At 36.4% G+C, this 20,873-nt stretch overlaps 2 protein-coding genes across 5 annotated transcripts in view; one reads left to right on the forward strand and one right to left on the reverse strand.

Annotated features, from left to right (window-relative positions):
* ANKIB1 (ankyrin repeat and IBR domain containing 1) overlaps positions 1-20,873 on the reverse strand; it is a 157,127-nt gene that overhangs the window by 10,472 nt on the left and 125,782 nt on the right. For all 4 annotated transcript variants that reach the window (XM_070369867.1, XM_070369865.1, XM_070369866.1 and 1 more), the window contains exons 10-16: positions 18,414-18,502; positions 9,631-9,761; positions 4,674-4,808; positions 3,604-3,690; positions 3,453-3,519; positions 1,689-1,834; positions 519-697 (exon numbers count right to left, since the gene is read on the reverse strand). In XM_070369867.1, the coding sequence (XP_070225968.1) occupies positions 519-697; positions 1,689-1,834; positions 3,453-3,519; positions 3,604-3,690; positions 4,674-4,808; positions 9,631-9,761; positions 18,414-18,502 (834 nt within the window). The remainder of the gene's footprint in view (positions 1-518; positions 698-1,688; positions 1,835-3,452; positions 3,520-3,603; positions 3,691-4,673; positions 4,809-9,630; positions 9,762-18,413; positions 18,503-20,873) is intronic.
* LOC102283643 (small ribosomal subunit protein uS8-like) lies at positions 10,787-11,319 on the forward strand. Its single transcript, XM_070369874.1, has one exon. It carries the CDS (start codon positions 10,886-10,888, stop codon positions 11,276-11,278), a length of 393 nt encoding a protein of 130 aa, XP_070225975.1. The 5' UTR covers positions 10,787-10,885; the 3' UTR covers positions 11,279-11,319.

Raw genomic sequence — 20,873 nt, forward strand, 5'->3', positions numbered from 1 at the left:
TTATAATTAGTACAAACAAGAAAATATGCTTCAATTTATGTCAGTATAAGTATCTGAAATAAAACAACCAAACTCAACTGTTCTTTAATGGATGAGTATGTGGATCAATTACAAAACTTTACTAACATCAGATTTCTAATTTCCTCACAACTTTTTACCAGAAAATACAAGTATGACGATAATAAGTTGGCAAGCCTTCCAAATTCTACATCATGTGTATGACTATCAAAATGACACATTAGAATACTTGAATTATGAGTTCATTGAAGTGTGAAATTTACCTACCTTAATTTAGTCTGAGAAAGTGCACAATGACCAACAAAAAATAACAAGAAAAACAGAAATAGTACTGGGGAAAAAAAAAAAATCACCAAAAAGAAGTTAACATACTTTTATAAGCTATCAATATTTCAGGTATAAGTAACTTTCAGGAATATGAATCCCAGTTGGACAAAAAATACACTTGCTGCCTCTGTGGCTGGTGCTAGGGTGAGGTTCACAGTGTGTATCTTTTTTACCTGCGTCGTGGAGCTTCTGGTGAGTCTGCAGGAGCAACTCCCCGAGCCACAGACGCCAGGAACTCTTGCCTTTTCTGCTGTACAAGGCATGCCGCCTTGATGATCTTGTGGCGGGGTGTGCGAAGGTAAGGCCTATTGACTTTTTGGGCAAGGTCTTCAGTGACCATTTCTAGGTCTGTCTATGTTAAGAAAAAACAAACAAAAAAATTATAGGATAAATGGGTAAGTCAATAGCAAATTCAGTATCTATCTGGTTAAATCTAACTCTCTTTTGAAATCAGAAAGTAATCCAATTATCATAATAACTTCCAATTTAACAAGTTTCTACTTCGTAAATTTTAGGAAAACACCATTCATTCAACAGGCATTTATAGCAATGTAGTTGGTATGGATTACAAAGCAGTAGTGAGTACCACAGCTGTATAAAAAAAGTTTATAAACTTGCCTGTGTGAAAAAGAACTAATAAAATTCAAAGCATTGTACATGCAAGTGAAGGCCACATGGCATAGACTTTATGTAAATACTGAAGGAAGGTGAGGCAAGGCAAAACCTTTGGGATCTGGGGTTACGTCTGGAAGACCTCATGGAGAATACGAATATCAAGCATCGAAAGAAATACAAGACATAAATTAGTAGAGGGGAGTTTAAACGGATGATAAAAACATCCGTAGCAAGAGGAGAAAGTTTGGTTACTCCAAAAAAAGAGGAATGTATAATATACTTGGTTGGCTATACTCATGTCAGTTGGCTTAATTAAATGTTTTATTTTTTAAAAGTACGCTAAGTTTTTCTTTCAGTTGCACTGTTAAAATGAACTGGCAAATACCAATGTTCTTGTCTAGTAAGTGATGCTGTTAGTTTCACTTTTGAAGATAAAATTCTATCAGGCCAGATTTCAACCTCAACCAGTTTAAAATAAATAACTGCAGTGGGAAATGCTTGCCTAGCTCAGAGCTCACTCGAATCTACATAGTGACAAATTCAAACATAAAGAAAATTTCAGTTTATTACTGTAACTTTTGTTTTATTTAAAAAACATTCTAAAAATGGAAACAAAATTGTTAATTACACTCTAGTAAAATGAAACTTAGTTGTAAAGCGGTTGAGAAAGGAGAAAACCTGTTTTTCATCATAACTGCATTTAAGTTTAATAAAAAAAGATATCTTACTTGCATGAGTTCAAAAATTTCTTTCTTTGTGCTTTTAAGTTCTAAGAAAAATCCATATGGATAAGAACACTTAAGAATGCGTCGAGTTTTTAAGAGCACATGAACTGCATCTTCAATGAAAGTGGTATCTGGACAGGCTCCTTCAGCTATAAAGTAAACCAGGCATGGTAAAAAAATTTCTTTGTAAATATGCTGTTATAAAATTAAACAACTAAGTTTTCTCCAAGAAGAAACTGAAGAAGCTATATCATAATATTTACTTGAATCAGACTAAAAACCTATGTAAAACTCATACATTTTGCATTTATGTGACCTGCATACATTTATAAATGGAACACACCCCTGCAGTATCCCAGGAATGCAGTCCTAAAGGAAAGCATACAATGATCCTGGATTCTGTTCTCACCGTTTGTAAACAAATCTAGCTTTAAGTTCTAGGCTTTACTAAGTTTCTCAGGTTGTCCCTAGCGGAATTTAGAACAAATGCCTTCCTATGTTCTTAAAAAAAAAAAAGAGTCTATTATAAATTATGCTTCTGCAAAAATGATATTGTAAGGTAAAAGATATAACATTGTGGGGGAACAACTGGGTAGGTAGTGAACGCTATTAGCAGTAAATGAACACTTCAGGGAGAGAGAGAGCAGAAGAAGGGAAGAGTAGCTTCATTTCTTCCTTTCTGAACCTTCTTTTGATTCTTTCTTATATCTTACTATGCTGGCCAGAACCTCCAAAAAGTTGAACAGAAGCAGCAATTCAAATCTACAAGTATTTATTTTATATTTACATGTTTTGGGCACTGTTCTAAGTATTAGGGACACATCGGTGACAGAACATACTGTAGAATCTGTGAGGATTTTTTCTTTCAGTTTTTACTGTGGACAGTTAACACTTCAAGAGTTTACTACTGGCTTGATATAGTTATGTCATTACTATGGTCTAAGAACTAGTAATTAACACGGAGATTAAGCTGCTATTAATGCTTTTTGTCCCATTCTAAGCTATTTAGCTTACAGTTATTGTTTTAGTAAGGAAGTTATTCTCATGAAAAGGCTGTTAGTACTCACTACTTTTATACAATGGACCAAAAAAACATAAAGATGATTGATTGCATTTTAGGCTTAAAACCTTATATATATAAGCTATAATTTAAAAAATATGACTTTTTAAAACAAACATGCCAGAACCTGTATGCTGTATAGTCACTGTGAGGTATTTATTGTATTCTAATTATGTAACTAGTATTCAATCCATTTTTAGGAATGTTCTTTTTGAACTTCCATTTTAGGGACCATAAGTAAGCGCTCATGCCTTTGCTTTTTGACTCCAATGTCCATTATTTACCAATGAGATGATTTTCTCCCAAACCTGTACCTGACTTCCATTCCATAAGGCACTCTGCTAAATTTCTCAAGAATCTTTGGGAGTTAGTCATACAACTGGACAGCCTGTGAATCCTGCTCTGTTGACTAGGTCAGGGATGCCTTAACAGTCCATATACTTTTGCCCACATTGTAGAGCATCAACAATGGTGCAGAGTAAGCAAAATCATGATGTGTGCTGAGGAGAAGGTGAGGTAAGCCAGGTGGAAAACCTAATCAGAGGCCTCAAATGCTAAACTGCACTCTGGACTTCAAAGAACTCCAAACTACCAAATGAGCTAATGGAGATAATATATTCCTTTAAGGGTCTTAATCTCCTACCAAAGAAGTGACTTAAGCATGACATATTTTATATTAACTATCATATATATCACTTATAACTTACTTTCTTTGAGAGCTCTACTCAATTGCTCCATCTTTTCTTTGGCTGTTTTAAGAAGGCGTTGTTCTAACTAAAGGAATAGAAATAAACATATCATTTTCTTTCTTACTCACAACAGTATTATACAGTACATCTGAAATGATATAGGACATACCTGATAGCTATGTTCATGATTTTTAAATCTTGTATAATAGTGCATGAATCTGTCAAGTTCCTGAAATCGCTTGTGTTTTTTTTCAGCCTAAGAAACAGAAGTCCAAATGACTTTTATAATATAAACAAAAGTACTAGCTATTAAAATTTGGCTTTTTTTCACCACACAAAAAATTTTTATTAGTAAAAGATAGTAATGCATACAAATTTGTTGCTTGCTTTGTTGAGAAAATAATAACCAATACATTTTAAACGCTTTCCAGGATAAAGTCTTGCATTTGTATTTTCTGTGACAAACCACTGAATCCACTATTCCCAGAGTGTGAGGTAAATATGTCTCTCAAGCCCTATGGTCATCAAATCTTCAATGTTTTATTATATTGTTTATTGCTATGGACAGAAACGTGTCTCCCACCAAATTCATATGTTGAATGTCTAACCCCCAACGTGACTATATTTGGAAACAGGCCCTGTGGTATCACCCTGTGAGGTGATAAAGGTGGAACAAGCTCATGAGGGTGGAGATCTAATCCAACAGAGCTGGTGCTCTTACAAGAAGAGGAAGGGACACCAGAGCTTGCTTTCTCTCCTCCCTGTGAAGACACAGTAAAAAGACAGCTGTCCATAAGCCAGGAAGAGAGTCATCACCAGAAACCGAACTGGCACAGATCTTGATCCTGGGCTTCGTAGTCTCAAGAACTGTGGAAAACACATTTTTCTCATTTGAGCCACTTGGTCTATGGTATTTTGTTATGGCAGCCAAGCAGACTAAGATACTTACTGTATGAAATAACATAGCATATTGTTGATATAATGTTACAATTATTTTTAAGTCATTTTAGAGTTATGCTGGGATATATGTCTTTTCTGATATTACCCATATAAACAAGAAAAAATAAAAAAAAAAGAGCTCAGGCTTATAGAGCCATTTTGTTTAAATTAAAGGCTACGTAAAGGTGTATTGAATTTAATGCCTCGTTACAATAAAGGTAGGCAAAGAAGAAATGCAAAATACTTCCACTGGTATTAAGTGGCTTAAGCAGAGGTCTTGGCTTAAACAGTTTTCTCTACCTCCACAGTCATTTCCTTGGATTGCTCCTCCACATGCTGAATGACTTCATAGCGAGTACATCTATAATACCCTCCAGTGGAAGAACTATGTTTTTTCCATTCTTCCAGACAAATCCAGCAAAAGTCATACTTGCACTGCAAAAGAAAACATATGTGCAAACATCTCCCCATGTTGGTATGCAAATTACTTTTCAACTCCTAGCTAATCAATCAGTTAAGAGATTAAACAATCCTGCCTGTGTGACCAGGGACACAAACCTTCTCAAAGACAAGCCCTCTGTTTCAGGTCTTCTCTGAAGGCCTTATCCGCACTATGGAAAGATGTGGGGGTAGTTTAAAATTATTGTTTATAAGGATAAATTAAAATATAAATAATAATATTAAGTAATCTCAAGAAACCTTTAAAAATATCAATATGATACTCTTTCCAAATAACAAAAACAGATACTGACAAATGCTTCATTTTTCAAGTGCATAGTAATCTTACTTTGGTCTCTAAAGCTCTACCAGTGTATTTGAAAACTTCTGTTGACTTTGACAAACTGGTTTTGAAAATGGGAGTAAATTAAAAAGGTCTTTAATCAGAACATCTAACAAAAACCCTATTTCTCATTAAAAAAATTCTTTAATTACTGTAATTTTCAAACAATGCCAAAAATATGAGCATTCCAGTATGAAAATATATCCTTTTTTTCTCTTAAATGCTTATGGATTTTGAGTCAGAAAGATCTTCCTAATTAAAATCGATGTTTTCTCGCGGTACGTTTACAGCTTATTTTTAAAAAATATTTACATCTTTGATCTGTTCAGAATTTATCTGGGTATTCAGTATGAATTAAACTTTCTCCCATGCAGCTGTCCAGTTGTCTCAATACCATTTATTACACAGCCCACATTTCTCTACTGGTTGGCGATGCTTCCTTTTTCCAACACTAAATCCCCATGTATGTATCTATTTCCCTGGGCTTTGTTTCGTTGATCTGTAGATTCATGTACCAGAGCTATGCTGTTTTAATTACTGAGCCTTTATAGTGTGGCCTACTATTTGGACATGGCAACCCACTCAATACTCTTGGCTGGCAAATCCCATGGACGGAGGAGCCTGGTAGGCTGCAGTCCATTGGGTCGCTAGGGGTCGGACATGACTGAGTGACTTCACTTTCACTTTTCACTTGGAGAAGGAAATGGTAGCCCACTCCAGCGTTCTTGCCTGGAGAATCCCAGGGATGGGGGAGCCTGGTGGGCTGCCATCTATGGGGTCGCACAGAGTCGGACACGACTGATGTGACTTAGCAGCAGCAGCAGCAGCAGTTCCTCCTCACTGCTCTTTTTCAGAGTTTTTTGGCTCTTCTCCATAGGAATTTTTGAATTAACTTGTCTAGATGAAGAAATAAAACCTGCTGGTATTTTTGTTGCAATCTTTCTAAGAACTTTGTTAGCTTTCCATTTGTTTGTTCACTTCTAAGACCTAAAGATAGGGGTCTTAACATTTTCTTCAGGTACTCTAACACATTTCTTAAGCTTCTTTCTAGATAAAGGAAGTCTTTTCTTTCAGCATATACTCTATCTGGATGTTGCTGGAACACGTGAAGGCTATTACTCTCTGCATATAACTTTTGTATTCTGCTAGTTAATTAAATTTTTATTGTTTGCAATAGTTTTTCAGTTGATTCTGTGGGTTTTCTAGGTATACAATCATGCTGTCTGTAAAAAACAAGAGACAATTTTATTACCTCATTTCTAATCTTTACATCCTCAATTTCTTTTCACTGTTGAATTATGTTGACTGGTATCCTCGGTCCAATGTTAATAATATTTGTGATGAGAGCATTTTTATGTTGTTCTCAATTTTAGGAGAGTACCACTAGTTTCCCCACTAAATACCATGCTAATTTTTGGACTAAGGTAAATTTATTTTTGTCATACTTGAAAGGAAAATTTTGTGTATTCCTATTTCTTTGTGTGTCTTATAAAGAATGGTTGCTGAGTTTTTGTTAAATCCTTTTTTAGCATCTACAGAAAATTTACATAGTTTTTCATCTTGTATCTACTAAGATGAGGTACAGTAATAGCTTTTAAAATATCAAACCATTCTTATATTCCTGAAATAAACCCCATGTGATTAATTACCTTTTAAAAAATTAAAAACATGTTTTTTCATTTGGATATAACTGATGGTCAACTACTCTTCTAATGTACTCTGCTGGATTATATTCACTAATATCTGTATTTTCTCCTCCAATATTTTATTTAGGACTCATGCATTGTTATTCATAAGTAAGACTGATCTATACTTTCAATGGGGATTCCAGGTGGTGTTAGTGGTAAAGAATCTGCTTGCCAATGCAGGAAACTCGAGAGAGGTGCATTCGATCCCTGGGATGGGAAGATCCCCTGGAGAAGCAAATGGCAACCCGCTCCAGTAGTCTTGCCAGGGAAATCCCATGGTCAGAGGAGTCTCGCGGGCTACAGTCCTTGGGATTGCAAAGAATTGGACAGGATTCAGTGTGCATGTGCACGTGCACACACACACACAAACATTCAATATTTATCAAGTGCTCATATCAAGGCTCTACTCATTTTATAATAATAATCTAAAAGTTTCCAGGTTTTCCCTTTTTCCTATTTGTCCCAGAAACAGTTCAAATCATATTGAAATTACTTATTCCGTAAGTTTTGATAAAATTTTATTGTGAAACTGTTAGGGGCTATTGCTTTTAAAGAAGACATTGTTGAAAAAAACTCGTCTGGGGAGTGAGGTTGTTTGGATATTTCTTCTAGGGTTAGTTTAATAAATTAAATTTTCTTAGAAAATCAATCCATTTCAAATCCAAGTTCAAATTTATCTGAAAGAGTTGAGCAAAATTATCTATTATTATTTTACATTCTATGATAAGAAATTTTACATTCTATGATAAGAAAAAGAAAATAGAACTTTGATAATTTGTAATTTTTCAGTTGCAGCATATACATTTTCCACAGAGCCAGATCAAATTTCAAGTGATTTAAAATGTGTAAGAATAAAATTTAAATAGTTTCCTAAAAATCATCTAAAGGGAAATGAATTGAGTTTAAAAAAAAAAAATGAACCTATTTTTATATTGCCAAATCTGTCATTATTTTAAAATGTTTCACAATTTGATTCCAGATAGGAATCAAATAGATAGTAATAGATAGTAAAAACTATCTATTGAATAATAATAAACACTGAAGAACTAATAAAGGCATATTATCATTTAGTCATTGTGTTATAATATGGATTCAATTACATGTGACTTCTTGTTCTACCTTAAAAGTTAAAAAAAAAAAAAAAACCTCTAAAAGCATAAAAACTTTTACTTTCTAGATGTCTCCTTTTATGTCATAAGAATGAAAGAATTACTCATCAGTTTCCTCTGTTGAATGCAAATACTAAAACAACAAAATTCTGTAAAAATTATCCTTCAGTTAAAAAAAAAATTATCAGAATGAGATAGGGCAGGGCTTGAGTTTGCTGGAAATAAATGTTGTTTGATGACGTACAGAAACTGACCATAAGAAATAGGTATGCATTTACATACATATAATTTTAAATCAAATATTAAAAAATGTTGAGCAACAACAACAAGACTATTCTTATAGAATGTAAGTAAGTGCTCCTTTTAATATATAACAGAAGCTTAAGCAAACTTTAAGATAAGTTACCCTGTATCATTAGCCTGATTAGTTCATGAAAATATTTATTTACTTGATATGTATTCATCAACTACTTACTGTTGGTGAGTGTTATGACTGAAATAAAGGTAACAATGGTGGATTTGGTCTTTTTATTAGTACCCCATCTGCTGATTTTTTTATGGTCAACCTTTTGTTGTGTAAAAAATTTTCTTTTACACATCTATGTAGTCTGTATCAGACTGTCTAAGAAAAAACTAATATGAATGTTGGAAATACAACTGCATATAAATGAAAGAATTTTGCTCCGATCAGCTGAACTAACAAGCACTCCTGAGCATTCAGAACACTGTACAAAGTTTTTCTTCTGAGGAATCACTGCTGTCTCACTAAGACAATTCACTCATGTTAATTTATTATAATATAAAATCATCTGGCAACTGTCATTATTTTTGAAGTCATAGTAATGATTATTAGCTTCAAGGTAAAAAATCAATAAGTACTTAAGATATTGATGTATTTTATCTAAATCTTAACTGTATGGGTTTCTTTCACATCCTAAATCAGAATAATTATATTGTTCTTCTCTCAATAATTTTAAATAAATATTTTTATATACATGGCATTTCCAAGGATAAGGAAAAAAATTGAGACAGTACAATTAAACAAAAACAGTCATGAAAGTAGGCATGGATTAATAAAATATTCTTAACTTCTAGAATATTTCTTTTAAATATAGTAGTTTCCTTCTGTGCAACTAAGTCAGAAGGGTAACCTTTTAAAAGTAATTATTAATTTTTAGCCAAGAGACATTTTCACTTTCAATATAGTAATACGTTACTTATTTAATTGACTGTATTAGCAAACTTAAGTCTGCACACTGCTTTGGGCACTTTTCTTATACAGGATTTAAATTTGGGCTTAAAGGGTTCGCTTGGGGCCTGATTTGAACCTCGAGACTAAGCAGTGTGCTCCAAAATAAGCTTTGTAACATCTCCATGTAAGGTGGCACTTGATCATTTACACATTTACATATACACAGAACTCTCTTAGGATCATGGACTCTGGCATCTCTGATCTGGACAAGGACCATGGAATCCTTACCTTTGTTTTTAACATTCACCATGATTGTAAAATTTAGTAATATAAATCAACATTTACATTAATTAACAAAGAATGTGGAATATAATCTCCTAGAATCACTCTGAAAGACAAGATTTTTATGCTTACAGTATTTTTCCTTTGGATTCACAATCAAATTAAGGTCCTAACCACAAAGCAAGTACAATCCTCTTTAACTTACCTTAGCACATTGCATGTGATTGCATCCCTCATTCTTCTGTATTGGAGACTTACAATTCGCACAAGGCTTGGAGTTAGTTAACAACCAGAGACAATTGGCAGCATCCTCATAAGCTTCACTGACTCCTACAACTTTGGGGTATTAAGCACAAATACAAAAATAAACAATTTAGTGTACAACTTCAGATGGAAAAACACTCAAACTTTTCTTTGCAGGTTGCCTCTCAGTTTTAAATATATATACTTATTTTTCTATCAGAGTCTATGGTAAAGTTTTTAACCCATGATTATTTAAGATAAACTAAAAATGAATCCAATGACATGTCTAGAACTAAATTCATTATTTTCCCCAAATCTCCTTTCTCTACCTCCTGTGCTGGTAAATGATTGATTATCTACCCAGAATCAATCTAGGAAGAACATGATCTTGGACATCTTCCTCTTTGCCTCATCTGCTGTATCCCATGGGTTCTCTTACTTTTTCATATCCATCTCCTCTCTATTTCCAGCTAGGATCCTCCAAACCTTTTGCCTAGACAATTAAAACACAGAAACCAACTTAATCTCCCCAGATCCTTCTCCCTCGTCCCCAAACCCCACTAAATTGCCTCTGTAAAGTGATCTTTTAAAAATACAAATCTTTAAATCTTTTAGTTGTTCCTCACTGACTACAAGATTAATCAAATTTCTTTAGCAAAGAACACAACGGCCTTCATGATTTGGCCACTGACTGACTACCTGGCAAGGTCCTCCCATCTGCTATCCCCACACCAACCTTATACTCTTCACCATCTTATAAACTATTTATTCTACTTTAATATGAGATCTGCAATCTTAAAGAATGTCAGGGTTTTTAAAGACTCTAAATTTTACATTTTATATTCTATAAATCCCTACCTCCGCCTACAGAGAGATTTAGGGGCTGGAGAGAGTGGCAGATGGGTAATTTAAAATTTATTTTTTCCTGCAAGATTGTCAGTACTCAAGTTTGCTTTCTAACTTCAAGTACAGAGGAAAGTTCTACGTTTTCTTCACTGAAAGAGATTCTGAAAATCACTGCGAAATTCTTGAGAGTGGTCCATTCTATTAAGGCCCTCATTATATGCAGATTGTCTAGAAAGGGTGGGTTAAGAGGTTAGCCCTACTGAGGAAAGCAGGGGAGAAATCAACTCTAAGTTTTGAAGTCTAAAAGAAAAAGTCACTCAACTCCTAGATTCAAATCCCTGCTCTTTCCGCCATCTTTCCGTGCCGCCAGAATGGTGCACATGAATGTCCTGGCCGATGCTCTCAAGAGTATCAACAATGCCGAAAAGAGAGGCAAACGCCAGGTCCTTATTAGGCCGTGCTCCAAAGTCATCGTCAGGTTTCTAACAATGATGATGAAGCATGGTTACATTGGCGAATTTGAAATCATTGATGATCACAGGGCTGGGAAAATTGTTGTGAACCTCACAGGCAGGCTAAATAAGTGTGGAGTGATCAGCACTAGATTTGATGTACAACTCAAAGATCTAGAAAAATGGCAGAATAACCTGCTCCCATCCCGTCAGTTTGGTTTCATTGTACTGACAACCTCAGCTGGCATCATGGACCATGAAGAAGCAAGACGAAAACATACAGGAGGGAAAATTCTTGGATTCTTTTTCTAGGGATGTAATACATACAAATAAAATGCCTCAGAGGACTCTGATGCTTCCTTAAAAAAAAAAAAAAAAACAAATCCCTGGAGAGGGAAGGGGACAAAGGTTTGCGGTGTGACCCTTGGGAAGTAGTTCTGCATATGAACTGGAAGCCCTGAGCACCAGCAGCAGCCATTTGATGGAGTCTAGCAGTGGAGGGGGGATGGTGTCTTGCCACACGGAACCCTTAGTACCTACTTACCTCAGTTTGTGTCAAGAACAGAACAGCAGCTACTGCTTGACTGTAAAGCACTGCTCTTCCACATAGAGAGAAAAAACTGCAGCCGTGAACTGCTCAGACTCCACTCCATTTCTAAACCCACCTGGGAAGATGGCTTCATTAGGGTGCTGGGGCAGAGAATTCTTTGATAATATGGTGGAAAACAGGAGTTTCAGAAGGAACTTACTACCCTTAAGTTCAGTTCAGTCGCTCAATCGTGTCCGACTCTTTGCGATCCCATGAATCACAGCATGCCAGGCCTCCCTGTCCATCACCAACTCCCAGAGTTCACTCAGACTGATGTCCATCAAGTCAGTGATGCCATCCAGCCATCTCATCCTCTGTCGTCCCCTTCTCCTCCTGCCCCCAATCCCTCCCAGCATCAGGGTCTTTTCAAATGAGTCAACTCTTCGCATGAGGTGGCCAAAGGACTGGAGTTTCAGCTTCACCACTGGTCCTTCCAATGAACACCCAGGACTGATCTCCTTCAGAATGGACTGGTTGGATCTCCTTGCAGTCCAAGGGACCCTCCAGAGTCTTCTCCAACACCACAGTTCAAAAGCATCAATTCTTCGGCGCTCAGCTTTCTTTACAGCTCAACTCTCACATCCATACATTACCACTGGAAAAACCATAGCCTTGACTAGATGGACCTTTGTTGGCAAAGTAATGTCTCTGCTTTTGAATATGCTATCTAGGTTGGTCATAACTTTTTTTCCAAGGAGTATGTGTCTTTTAATTTCATGGCTGCAATCACCATCTGCAGTGATTTGGGAGCCCCAAAAATAAAGTCTGACACTGTTTCCCCATCTATTTCCCATGAAGTGATGTGACCAGATGCCATGATCTTCGTTTTCTGAATGTTGAGCTTTAAGCCAACTTTTTCAGTCTCCTCTTTCACTTTCATCAACAGGCTTTTTAGTTCCTCTTCACTTTCTGCCATAAGGGTGGTGTCATCTGCATATCTGAGGTTACTGATATTTCTACCTGCGATTTTGATTCTAGCTTGTGTTTCTTCCAGCCCAGTGTTGCTCATGATGTGCTCTGCAGATAAGTTAAATAAGCAGGGTGACAATATACAGCCTTGATGTACTCCTTTTCCTATTTGGAACCAGTCTGTTGTTCCATGTCCAGTTCTAACTGTTGTTTCCTGACCTGCATATAGGTTTCTCAAGAAGGCAGGTCAGGTGATCTGGTATTCTCATCTCTTTCAGAATTTTCCACAGTTTATTGTGATTCACACAGTCAAAGGCTTTGGCATAGTCAATAAAGCAGAAATAGACGTTTTTCTGGAACTCTCTCGCTTTTTTGATGATCCAGCGGATGTTGGCAATTTGATCTCTGGTTTCTTGCCTTTTTTAAAACCAGCTTGAACATCTGGAAGTTCACAGTTCACGTATTGCTGAAGCCTGCCTTGGAGAATTTTGAGCATTACTTTACTAGCATGTGAGATCAGTGCAATTGTGTGGTAGTTTGAGCATTCTTTGGCACTTTCTTTGGGATTGGAATGAAAACTGACCTTTTCCAGTCCTATGGCCACTGCTGAGTTTTCCAAATTTGCTGGCATATTGAGTGCAGCACTTGCACAGCATCATCTTTCAGGATTTGAAATAGCTCAACTGGAATTCCATCACCTCCACTAGCTTTGTTCGTAGTGATGCTTTCTAAGGCCCACTTGACTTCACATTCCAGGATGTCTGGCTTTAGGTCAGTGATCACACCATTGTGATTATCTGGGTCATGAAGATCTTTTTCGTACAGTTCTTCTGTGTATTCTTGCCACCTCTTCTTAATATCTTCTGCTTCTGTTAGGTCCATACCATTTCTGTCCTTTATCGAGCCCATATTTGCATGAAATGTTCCCTTGGTATCTCTGATTTTCTTGAAGAGATCTCTAGTCTTTCCCATTCTGTTGTTTTCCTCTATTTCTTTGCATTGATCGCTGAGGAAGGCTTTCTTATCTCTCCTTGCCATTCTTTGGAACTCTGCATTCAGATGCTTATATCTTTCCTTTTCTCCTTTGCTTTTCACTTCTCTTCTTTTCACAGCTATTTGTAAGGCCTCTCCAGACAGTCATTTTGCTTTTTTGCATTTCTTTTCCATGGGGATGGTCTTGATCCCTGTCTCCTGTACAATGTCACGAACTACCATCCACAGTTCATCAGGCATTCTGTCTATCAGATCTAGTCCCTTAAATCTATTTCTCACTTCCACTGTATAATCATAAGGGATTTGATTAGGTCACACCTGAATGGTCTAGTGGTTTTCCCTACTTTCTTCAATTTCAGTCTGAATTTGGCAATAAGGAGTTCATGATCTGAGCCACAGTCAGCTCCTGGTCTTGTTTTTGCTGACTGTATAGAGCTTCTCCATCTTTGCGAAGAATATTTCTGATTTCGGTGTTGACCATGGTGATGTCCATGTGTAGAGTTACTACCCATAGTGGCTACTAATGAGCTCTGGAGGTAATGCTGTCTACAAAAGGTGCTGCTATAAAACCTAATTACTAAGCACAATGTCCGATTTTTGTTTAGAAGTAGTGGCCTTTCTCCTCCCTTTAGCAACAACGTTATTTTTAGCTCAGAGGCTCCAATATATTCTTATGACCTTTATTGTCCATTGTTACAATAAATAAAGCACAAAGGCATTTAAACAAAGCAGCTGTGTAGCCTGCAACATAACAGTTTTTTTCTCCCACCCTTGGAGAAAGAATGCTAGTTTCTGACTGCATTCTAGGGGATTACATGAAGTAAGTGGTGTTCAGAAAATAATCGACTATCAGAACAACAAATCCTTGTGCTAGAAAAAATGCCTTCACTACCAGTGCTCTGAGCAAGCTCGTTTCGGACATCTGCCCTTTGTATATACTTTTCTCAGTACCTACAACACGCAAGGCCCCTTCAATCTACCTGGTGAGCCCTCTTCACCCCCTCAGACTTCCAAACTTTTTTTTCAGCTGCATGTGGATCTTGATCTTCTTTCCTTAATAATCCAGTCTCTTTGTAAGAAAAATTAATCTCATTTAATCAAGTATTACAGTATAACAATATATTAATAGAATCAACATCCGTTAGTGAAAACAAAGTTGCTTTTAAAGACTGAATTCTTAAAAACTATTTGAATTTCATTTAGTAACCATTATTATGTGTACTATGAAAAAACGCTGGTGTTAAATTTTTATAAATTACAATTTCACAGAAAATATAATCATTCCTGTTTCTTGCTCTGATTAGCCACAATAGAGGTAGGTTCGGTACTAAAAGACAGTGTTTCAACTTTATATGGAATTAATTTCAATTAATAATTGAAAGAATATTTTCTCAGTATATTTTCTAGTATTTTTCTCATCAATTAGATTTTGTCACTCCTTTTAAGTCTCATAATTTAAAGACTCTGGAAAACCAGGGATAAGGGAGAAAACAGTCTCATGAATCTACCAGTTCCGTTGAAAATTCTTATGTCAAATATATGTGACCCTGACCCAAACTAATATGTAAACCCAACACAGTAGTAAATCAAACTTTTCTCTTTTAGAGTATTATTTTTGTGTTAGTATATTTAACAATGATGTTCTACTTAAGTATTACAATTGGCCTATTATTGTTTGCTTTAAGTCTTACCATAAATTTCATACACTTAAAAGTGGCCATTAAGAGTTTACTGGTCACTACCAGCTTTCACTGTGGTGGGTATGCATCAGGATAGTGAGAAAGTTTTCTTAGCAACAGGGAATCTTCTCTGCAATCTTGGTGTTGGCTCCCTCTACAGTAGACCACTTGTGGGTGTCTTGGGTCTCTTGCTTCCTATCGAATTTTCTAAAGTTCCTCCATCTTTCTGAAGTAAGATACCATTTGGGACTCTGAGGGTGATCTTCAGTTTTCACTTGAGGTCTCCCTATCTCCGAGCACCAGAGACAGCCATGTATACCCCGTGTGCACCGTTTTCTAACTCTATTTGTCTTCTCTCTTCATATCAAGATCTTTGTCTTAGGCAAGAATCTTCTGTCACAGTTCCACCAAAAAGCTATACTGTACAAAAAGCTGTACGTACAATGAAGTTATCTTATTTCTCTTCTATATACCTCTCTCCTCCCAAGTGTGGTGCTTGTCTTGTTCAAGCCCTTGTATCATCTTACCTGTACATTCTGAGGTTACTGCAGAAACAGTGCTCTTACCTACTCCCTAATTCAGCATCCACACTTGCACCTGACTGATTTTCTAAGCAAACATCTTCAGTTACCATGTCCTTCCTTAAAACTCCTTTTTGGCGTCTCGGGATAAAGCAAGACCTCCCAGCGTTACATACAACCCCACCCCTGCAAGCGCTGTCTCATCTCTCACTGCATGTTTGTACTGGCTAAAGGGACTTGCTTGCAGTCCTTGGATATGCTGTGCTATTTCACAGCCCTACTGCACCAGAGCCTAGAATGCCCTTCTTACTTTCGTCTGTGTGAAGAACATCTACCACCTTTCAAGATATGGCTTAGGCATCAATTATTTTTATAAAGCTTTCCCTACCTCTCTCCTAGATGATCTCTTAACTAATCCCCTCCTTTGTTTCTCCTCTCCCTCACAATGTATCACAGGTATACTGTTCTCTAACAGCATCTCTAATACTTATTGTCCTGAGTTTTGTACACAGCTGTCTCCATCTCTAAAATGTAAATTTCAAGAGCATAGAGGGCATTCTATTTCTGTATTCTACCATAAAATAGTACTAAATAAATGCGAAAGACATAATGAAGACACCATTTAAAGGCAATAAGTTATTCCTAAGTTTTCTCAGCATCTGTTTTGAGCTGCAGACAGGCGCTTGTTAAAATCCACCAGACATCTCCACACATATGTCTTGCAAGTAACTTGAGTGCAAAATGGCCACAACAAAATTCATTATTTTCCCCTGAAAGCTATTCCTCTACCTGAATCTCCTAAGTTGACCAGTGACATCATGATCTAGTCTCTGACCCAAACTAAAAACCTACCTTCCCACCTCTGGTCTAGCCCTCCTTTAGTCTATCACTCCTAGTCATCAGTTATCCTAATAAACAGTATCTTAACCATGTTACTTCCCTACTCGAACACTGCATTCTACAGCTTATTCTGTTAATAGGATAAACTCAGACCATTTGGCAAGAACTCTTTCAATCTGGCAACACCTATCTTTCCAGCCTCATCTTTTGCAAATTTCTCCCATGGACCTTAATTTTAAACTCCACAGAATGTATAAAGATATGCAGGTAGGTGGGCAATAGCAAGCCATCTCTCACGGAAATATAGATGTTTCCAGGTGTCAGAAGCAGGAAAAGAAAGCAAAATCCAATCATCTTGCCATATTTAAATGTGTTGGAGGGTAATGGTATTAATCTCTCTATGGAACTATCATACATAGACATACTACACACAGACGAAGAACAGGGAAAATGGATGGGTAACCAGAGAGCAATGACACAGTCTACCTGGTATTCAGAGGAGAGATACAATGAACCAGGGGACCAAGAACAATCTATACAAACCTTTCTGATTTGGGAAGCTGGTATTTAGAAGATATTTGACTGAACAATCAATGTTCAGGAAAGCAATGATTAACCAGATATCACTATAAAATGTCCTAAGACTATCCAGTTGCCTCTGCTCCTGTTTAGAGAACATGCATTTTCTTAACACGTGAAAGAGATCGCTCTCATGGTCAGTTAATAAACTGGTATTCTAGTCTACTTAAGTTGTCTCTTTTCCATGAATCTGAATAATCCTGAGTCAGTGCACAATATCATCTTGTGAATATAAAATGCTGAGAACCATTTTTCAGGCAATGGTATATTGTCCAATATAATAGTAACACAAGCCTGAGGAACTCAAGGCTGCCAGCCAGTCCCTTTCAGTATTGTTTTAGCTGCTGACAGATATGCCTCTGCAGATATGCTAAAACTCAATTCATATCTTGCTGCTATCAGGAGGATTCCTTAACATCCTCTGTCCCCAACCTAGTTAGTTGTTTTTGTACTCTCATCTAACCTAACTATGTTAGCTACCATATGATAGCTAACTGTAATATCTGACTGCTTCCCTACTAGCCTCTGTACTCCCTGGAGATTGATGTCATCTTTATTATGTGCTTTGCTCATAATAAGTGAAGATGAACCACGTGAATTCTTAATCCTGATTTGCAATACCTCAAACTCCAATATTTAAAAAGTCAAAAAACTCCAAATGAGTTTTAATTTATAGTAATTTAAAATAAAACAGTTGTCATAAAATACGTCAGGGGGTAAAAAATTATGGCAAAGCAGATATATTTACCTATCGAACATAGGAACTGCTATTAGGAAGGCTAATTCAAACCTATTCTATTTGCCCTGTGTCACTCAGTCCAATCTGTTAGCTTCCTATCTGTGCAATGGCATAACCACCATCAGTCTCTATTACCATTTCTGTGAGGATGAACAGAGAAACTATACTTAGAGACATCTCATTAAAAACTAGTTAAACAGACATCACATTTAATCTAAGTAAATCTACAGAACCACGTAATAGCAAGAAATTGACTTGCCTAACCCTCCACTGGAAGCTTCCTCTCAGTACAGACCATGCATTTCTTCTCATGAAGTCTAGAAAAGCTGGTGAGCTCACTCCAGGATAAAAGAGAAGGACTATAGGAGCAGAACTTAGAGTGACTTTATTTACCTTGGAGTCCTAATAAGTCTGTTAGAAACATGGAACCTGTCTATGCTTTCCCCTGAGATCTCCAAAATGATACTGGCTAGAGGGCTTCAAAGAGGAGCTCTCCATTAAAAAACCTGAAATCTTTAGAAATGAAGACTAAGAAACAGGACCACATTATCTTTGGAATGCTATTAGAAAATATATAGCTATCTAAAATTCCCCTTACGTTCTTCCGGTTTCATTTCAGTTATTTTTTGTAGCCAATTTTTCCACGTTTGGCAGTCACAAGGCTCATGGGCTTCACCAAGGCACTCCCTGAAGAGGAAAACATGGAAAAGGCAATTTTAAAACATGCTTCATCAACATCAAGATAAAAGAGCAGGTGGGAAGTACTGTTTTGAATGAAAAGTTGAGAACACTACGGCACAGCGGCCCCTGAGAGATGAAGCATTTCAGCAGAGAGAATGCAAGCCTGACTCTACAGCTCGGCAGTACTAGGCCAGAGTTTTCCTTCAGCAGTGCATTTATTCCCACATTTTAAAAGGCTCTAAACATATTAACTAATATTTATAACTTAGTCCTTCAGCTTCCCAGGTGGGGCTAGTGGTAAAGAATCTTCCTGCCAATGCAGGAGACACAGGTTTGATCCCTGGGTGGGGAAGACACCCTGGAGAAGGAAATGACAACCTACTCTAGTATTCTTGCCTTCTATGCATTGTCATTTCCTTCTCCAGGGTATTTCCAACATCCAGGGATCAAATCCACATCTCCTGTGTTGCAAAGTGTTGGACACAACTGAAGTGACTTAGCATGCAGGCAGGCCTTAAGAGTGGTAAAGATATTTTTATCGGTTAGGTTCTGTCTCACTAACAGTTTAAATTTTTGCAATTCAAAGTATGTTCCCCTGGGGAACAGCACTGCCATTACTTGGGAGCTTGTTTACCTGCACAGGAGCAGACTGCATAAGACATACTGATTAGAATCTGCCTTTTCTCAAAATAACCGCATGACCCTTCTGCATTTTAAAGTTTGGGAAGTACTATTTTACATTACATTCTTGTCACTACTTTTACCTCTGAATCCCCAAGTAACAGCAAGGGCAATCTAACTGACTTTCAAGTGTTTGACAAATCCTAATTTTCTGTCCTATTGGCATTTGGCAAATTTTGATTTAAATAATAAAAACCCCATCAATGTATCATTGTAATTTAATTATATATTCTTTCTATAGGCATATAAAAGTCAAACATTAAAAACGACATAGACCTTTACAAACTGTTTAATTCAATATATTATACTCTATAGGACAAACTGTTACAATTAATAACAAAATATTAATTTGGGGAAAGAAAAAGGCAATCTATAAGTGCCATCATCACCATTATCACCACCAGTGTCATTTTAAACAAAAAACTTATTTACAATTTAGCTTTGTTAAGAAGACTTGCCAACTGACAGATAGAGTCTTACAAACAATTATGAGGTAACATTCCACTATGTTAAGAATATATCAATTCTACTTCATACCCATGGCTACTATTTTTGAAAAACAAGACAGAACAAGTGTATGGAAGAATGTGGAAAAACTGGAACCCCTGTGCATTGCTGGTAGGAATGTAAAATGATGCAGCTGTTATGGAAAACACTGTGGTACAGTTCCTCAAAGAGTTTCAACAGGATTGGAAACAAGGACTCAAACTTTGATGCCAATGCTCATAACATTATTCACAATAGCCAAAAGATGGGAACTAGACTGCTCACTGCCATATGACTGCATAAACAATGAATATATATACATATGTATATATACACACACACAGTGAAGTGTTAGTCATAAAAAGGTATATGTATATACACACAATGAAATGTCAGTCATAAAAAGGAACGAGCTTCTGATACATGCTATAACATGGAAAGAATCTTGAAGACATGTTAAGTGAAATAAACCAGATACAAAATGACAAATATTGTATGACTTCACTAGAATAGGGGCATTCATGGAGACAAAGAGTAGAATGATGGTTACCAGGAGATGTGGCAGGGAGGCAGGGTGGGGAGTTGCTGCTTGTTGGTTACAGAGATTTTGTTTGGGATGATAAAAATGTTCTAAAATGGATGGGATGACAGTTTCACAACACTGTACTTAATGCCATCAAATTGTATACCTAAAAAAATCACTACGTACACCTTGAAAGAATAATTTTCTTAAATTTCTGACTATTACCATATCTGGTATTTGGGAAATCTTTTCCAAAACTGGTTTTATATAGCTCCTTAGTAACTAAGCTATAATTTAACAGCCTTTTAAAAAATATAGCATTGATTAAAAGTGGAGGTAGATGTATTTGGTATATATTTTAGCACATATTAAAATCAACTCTGCTTTCCAGAAATGTAAGGGATATCTGTGATGACTGTTCATTTTAATTTGACACATATATTAGAATAAGAAATATGCCACAGATCTAAGAACAGTATTTCCATGTGTTGTCTGAAAATGGAATATAGAATCTATTTTTCTCATGAATCATGAAAAAAACCCAAATGAACATAAAAAACCACAGTGCAGAAATTTTACAAATCTGCAATATCTAAAACAAAACAAATGAAGTCAGTAAAATAAATTATTTTCAATAAGTTTAGGATTTCCCTCCTCCCCCGGCATATTCACTATTTATTTCCTAGT

Source organism: Bos mutus, chromosome 4 (genome assembly GCF_027580195.1).
Source record: "Bos mutus isolate GX-2022 chromosome 4, NWIPB_WYAK_1.1, whole genome shotgun sequence".
NCBI lineage: Eukaryota > Metazoa > Chordata > Mammalia > Artiodactyla > Bovidae > Bos > Bos mutus.

What these genes read in the sequence shown, in the direction of transcription:
- LOC102283643 (XM_070369874.1), top strand. Translation starts at nt 10,886, where the DNA reads ATGGTGCACATGAATGTCCTGGCCGATGCTCTCAAGAGTATCAACAAT.